This window comes from Canis aureus, chromosome 18 (assembly GCF_053574225.1).
Source record: "Canis aureus isolate CA01 chromosome 18, VMU_Caureus_v.1.0, whole genome shotgun sequence".
Lineage (NCBI taxonomy): Eukaryota > Metazoa > Chordata > Mammalia > Carnivora > Canidae > Canis > Canis aureus.
Genome location: NC_135628.1, coordinates 58249968 through 58255973, shown reverse-complemented (window position 1 = coordinate 58255973; position 6006 = coordinate 58249968). Strand labels below are relative to the sequence as shown.

Genomic DNA, 6006 nt, shown 5'->3' with positions numbered 1-6006 from the left:
TTTGTAAATGACCTATCAGATAAAGGGCTAGTATCCAAGATCTATAAAGAACTTATTAAACTCAACAGCAAATAAACAATCTAATCATGATATGGGCAAAAGACATGAACAGAAATCTCACAGAGGAAGACATAGACATGGCCAACATGCACATGAGAAAACGCTCTGCATCACTTGCCATCAGGGAAATACAAATCAAAACCACATTGAGATACCACCTCACGCCAGTGAGAAAGGGGAAAATTAACAAGGCAGGAAACCAGAAATGTTGGAGAGGATGCGGAGAAAAGGGAACCCTCTTGCACTGTTGGTGGGAATGTGAACTGGTGCAGCCACTCTGGAAAACTCTGGAGGTTCCTCAAAGAGTTAAAAATAGACCTGCCCTATGACCCAGCAATTGCACTGCTGGGGATTTACCCCAAAGATACAGATGCAATGAAACGCCGGGACACCTGCACCCCGATGTTTATAGCAGCAATGTCCACAATAGGTAAACTGTGGAAGGAGCCTCAGTGTCGATCGAAAGATGAATGGATGAAGAAGATGTGGTCTATGTATACAATGGAATATTACTCAGCCATTAGAAACGACCAATACCTACCTTTTGCTTTAACGTGGATTGAACTGGAGGATATTATGCTGAATGAAGTAAGTCAATCAGAGAAGAACATTATATGGTCTCATTCATTTGTGGAATATACAAAATAGTCAAAGGGAATAAAGGGTAAAGGAGAGAAAATGAGTGAAAATATCAGTGAGGGTGACAGAACATGAGAGATTCCTAACTCTGGGAAACAGACAAGGGGTAGTGGAAAGAGAGGTGGGCAGGGGATTGGGATGACTGGGTGACGGTCCCTGAGGGGGGCACTTGGGGGGATGAGCACTGGGTGTTATGCTATATGTTGGCAAATTGAACTCCAATTTTTAAAAAATGGGGGAAAAGGGGATCCCTGGGTAGCGCAGTGGTTTGGCGCCTGCCTTTGGCCCTGAGCGCGATCCTGGAGACCCGAGATCGAATCCCACGTCGGGCTCCCGGTGCATGGAGCCTGCTTCTCCCTCTGCCTATGTCTCTGCCTCTCTCTCTGTGTGTGTGACTATCATAAATAAATAAAAAAAAATTTAAAAATGGGGGAAAAAACCCTCCAGGCTTTAAATCCTACTTCCTGCAAGAACTCTTGAAAACCAGACCCTCTTGTTTTCCAAGCTGATGGTTTTGGGAAAATGTTCTTCTTATGCATTCCCCTGTGTTTTCCTCTCTCTCACCCTTCCCCATGACCATGATTCCTTCACTTCCACAGCACTCATGATTCATTCCTGTCATAACCCACGTCTCTGCATTCCCTACCTTCTTCAATGTGGTCTCTTCTCTCCTTCAGCTGTTGAATTTTTTCTGTTAGTTTTAAAGTCAACTTCTAGGGTATGTAGTAGGATCATCTAATAGTTATCTGGTTGTGCTCCTGGCACAATCCCAGGGTCCTACTACTCCATCTCACCCATTATCTTGTTGGGGGGGGGGGTTGGCACCCAGGTGGGTAATATTTGGTTTTTAAAAAGAAAAGATCTGAAGGTTTTCATTTTGTTTTCTTTTTTTTTTAATTGGAAATACTTTCAGTGAAGACAGCCAAGGTAACCACTTCTCAAACTTACCCAAAAGCGCTTGAAAAGTAAGCTACAATAATCACAAAATATATTTTTAAATAACTGTAAATGAGGTGAGTGAAGAGATGGAGGTGGGAAGTGAAGAGAAGCCATAAAGTAATATGTGTATGTAAGATTGCTGTATGGTCGTTTAGTTAGAAAATATCACCAGCTCAAACTCTGTGTCAACATAATTCCAGTGTTTAAAACAATGATTGGGCCAAGTTGATGGTAATTCGGTTTTCATGTGCTCTCTCTTCTCTCTAAGATCATCTTTTCAGCAGTTTGGTTTTTTTTTACATATCATTTCAAAGTCCTTTTCATGCCTGAGATGTACCATCACTACCAATAACTAACCCAGATTCTCTCCAAAGACACCTAAGTGCTAATTTTCTTCATGCTTCCTCCATATCTGTCTGCCATTGTATAATTTTAAAATATGTGATGGCAGAATGTTTAAGGAGGATTAAACCAAAACTGATAGAGCCTTATAAATAAATATCACTAAGTTTATAAAGATATTTCTCCAAGAAAAGTTGAGGGCATATAATTACCCTCTTAGGCTATGGCAGTAAACGAGTGAGGGTATTGTGATGGTGTTACCATCCATTGCTACAATCCATTGTAGATGGATGAGTGTTGTTCCCATTTGAAGGAGTGAAATGTGCTGAAGGAAATGACAAAGGAGGTATTTCTGTCAAAGAAAATTGAGAAAAGTGTTATCATACACTGAGAAAAGTGTTATCAGTCTTTACAATATGGCTGAATGTTATAAAAGGAAGATAATCATATTAGAAACACCACAATTTACCACTGTTCACCTTATCATCTTCTTTCTCCAGAATATTAAGCCTTTTATAAATTGAAATCTACAGGACAATGGAGGAAAGCAACAACAGTTCTGAAAAGGGATTTCTTCTGCTGGGATTCGCAGATGATCCCCAACTAGAAAGGATCCTTTTTGTCATAATTTTGCTTTTCTACATCTTGAACATTCTGGGGAACACTGCCATCATTTTGGTGTCTTATTTAGCCCCCATACTCCACACTCCAATGTACTTTTTCCTTAGCAATCTCTCTGGTGTGGACATCTGCTTTACCACCAGCGTTGCCCCACAGTTGCTGGTTACCATGAATAAAAAAGAAAAAAACATGAGCTATGGTGGATGTGTGGCCCAGCTCTATGTGGCTATGGGGTTGGGATCCTCTGAATGTATTCTTTTGGCAGTCATGGCTTATGATCGATATGCTGCTGTCTGCCGGCCTCTGCAATACACAACTATTATGCATCCTCAGCTTTGTGCTTCCCTGGCCATCATAGCATGGCTCAGTGGTCTTATCACCTCCTTAATTCAATGCTCCCTTACTGTGCAGCTGCCCCTTTGTGGTCATCGCAAACTGGACCACATTGTCTGCGAGGTTCCTGTGCTCATCAAACTGGCCTGTGTGGACACAACAATCAATGAAATAGAACTCTTTGTGGCCAGTGTGATTTTTCTAATTGTCCCTGTGTCACTCATCCTAGTCTCCTATGGCTTTATAACAAAAACTGTGCTGAGGATAAAATCAGCAGCAGGGCGCCGGAAGGCCTTTGGGACTTGTTCTTCCCACCTGATTGTGGTCATCATTTTTTATGGAACCATCATCTTTATGTACCTTCAGCCAGCCAAAAGTAGCTCAAAAAACCAGGGAAAGTTTGTTTCTCTTTTCTACACCATAGTCACCCCAGTCTTAAACCCCATTATCTATACTCTGAGAAACAAAGATGTGAAAGGGGCCTTGAGAACACTGGTGATGAGAAATGTTTTAGTTTCAAAAAATACATGACTCCTAAGTATGATCTTAGTGGCTGTTCTTAGCGCATGGATTGTTTGTTCTAAGTTTTGGGATACTTGTACATAATACAGGAGTAGTAGTAAAGGAGAAGTAAAACCACAGAATCCTGTAAGAAACTAACATATTCCAGTCACAAGAGTGTTTCATTCTTCCCAAGCATTTTTTGCATGAATCCAAGATCCTATGTTTACAGAAACTCTTTGCTCTTCTTCATCCATGCCATCCACTTTCATTCACAAACCATTTCACTCTGTAATATATATTTATCTGGCATATTATTCCTAAAAGCTCAACTGAAATGTTACCTACATTCCCTAGCTTACCTGAAATGATATTCATCTCACCCTCTGTGAAGAATTGTGTTATAATATATATTCCCATAAAAGATGAAACATAACTTTATTTCTACATTTTCACACACATTGTGTATTATACACACACAATAACATATATAAGTTATATATCATGTCTTATATATACATATTATATATATAAACATATATATATATAACAAACTTGGAAATAACATATAATATATAGCCATTTCCTCATTAGTTTAAACCAGAGAATGGACAAGTTTCACTATATCAACTTATTTATATTATGAAAAACATAAATATAATTCAGAATTGTGATATGTTGATTACATTTGTAATGTAAATTATGACTTTATTGTGAAAGCAATGAAACAAGTAAGCTTCTATTAAGTTGATCAATTCAGGGCAGCCCTGATGGCTCACCGGTTTAGCATCACCTTCGGCCCAGGGTGTGATCCTAGAGACCTGGGATTGAGTCCCACGTCAGGCTCCCTGCATGGAGCCTGCCTCTCCCTCTACCTGTGTCTCTGCCTCTCTCTCTCTCTCTCTCTCTGTGTCTCTCATGAATAAATAAATAAAATCTTTAAAAAAAAGTTGATCAATTCACATATTGTTTATTCCCATTCTCTTGAAAGAATTTTAATAATTGAGTGAAAGTGAAAGAAAGTGTGTATCATTCTTTCTGTCTCTGTCCAAAGAGAGTGAAATATGTCAATTGTCAGTCTCAAGTATTTTAGCAGAATTGTACAGGTATAGGAAAATTGATTTTTTTAAAAGATTTTAAAATCTTTATGATCCTGAACTTCAGGATCATGCCCTGGGCCAAAGGCAGGCACTAAACCACTGAGCCACCCAGAGATCCCCGAAAAACTGATTTAATCTATAATCTTACTCATTTTTTATTATGACTCCCACAAGGCAAAAGGAATCATCAAAACATCAATGAAAATAAAAAGTACTCATACTGTGTGGGCTTTCATGTCATTGAAACTTACGACAAAAAAACAAAAAAAAACAAAAAACCTGAGGCTCACTTAAAATTCATCTTTGTATTAAAATAACATTGACAGTCTACAAGAGAAAATTTAGACTTGTGTCTACTTCCAAAGACTAATTTGAAGATTAAAAGGCTGCACACATAAGAATGAAAAAAATCAGGAAAATTTTCTGAGTAAATCAGTGATCAGTGATGCCTTTCCAAAAAATACTTTGTGCACTTTATACCCTGTAAACATCTTGGTAGCAGCTGAAATAATGAATATTCAGTTTATGAGAAATAAAAGGCATAAAAGACTAGTTGAGGGATCCCTGGGTGGCGCAGCGGTTTGGTGCCTGCCTTTGGCCCAGGGCGCGATCCTGGAGACCCGGGATCGAATCCCACGTCAGGCTCCCGGTACATGGAGCCTGCTTCTCCCTCTGCCTGTGTCTCTGCCTCTCTCCCTCTCTCTCTCTCTCTCTCTCTCTCTGTGTGTGACTATCATAAAAATAAAAAAATAAAAAATAAAAAAAATTTAAAAAAAGACTAGTTGAATTTGCCTTCCAGAATTTTCAAATATGAATAACACACTCACTAATGGAGGAAGTTTTGGGAACCTAATGGGACATGTTAAGAAGCACAAGCTTTCATTTATAATATGCAAGGTGAGAAGTTGTACAGGCAACCTCATGTTTATAGAAGCTTTATTTCTTTATACCCAGTAAAGCTTGACAAGGGAAAAAAAAACCCACATCAGAACATAAATGTATTTAAATGAAATTTGGCATCCATGACACAAATAAGATTACATTTAATAAAATAAACTGTAAAAAAAAATGAAAAGAAAACCAGATATGAAATAAGGAAAGTAACAGAGTGGCCCAGACAGTTAAGTGTCTGACACTTGATCTCAGCTCAAGTCTTGACCTCAGGGTTGTGAATTCAACCAATTCACATTGGGCATCATGCTGGATGTGGAGTCTGACGGGCACTGAGGGGGGTACTTGATGGGATGAGCACTGGGTGATATGCTATATGTTGGCAAATTGAACTCCAATAAAAAAAAAAAAAAGATCCTTCTTACTACAATAGTTAAAGTAAAAAAGTAAAATTAATTAATTTAAAAAGTCATACAAAATTTACAAAGAACTACTATAAAAATGCAGAGACAAATTTAAAACTTACTTAAGGGTAATATTGCTGTCCGAGAAACCACCAAGGAGTCGACACCGATGCAAG

General features: G+C 38.6%; 1 protein-coding gene across 1 annotated transcript; it reads left to right on the top strand.

Annotated features, from left to right (window-relative positions):
- Positions 1-2215: 2215 nt before the first annotated feature.
- Positions 2216-3772, top strand: LOC144289142 (olfactory receptor 2G6-like). The gene has a single exon (XM_077857410.1). It carries the CDS (start codon positions 2518-2520, stop codon positions 3463-3465), a length of 948 nt encoding a protein of 315 aa, XP_077713536.1. The 5' UTR covers positions 2216-2517; the 3' UTR covers positions 3466-3772.
- The last annotated feature ends 2234 nt before the right edge of the window (positions 3773-6006 follow it).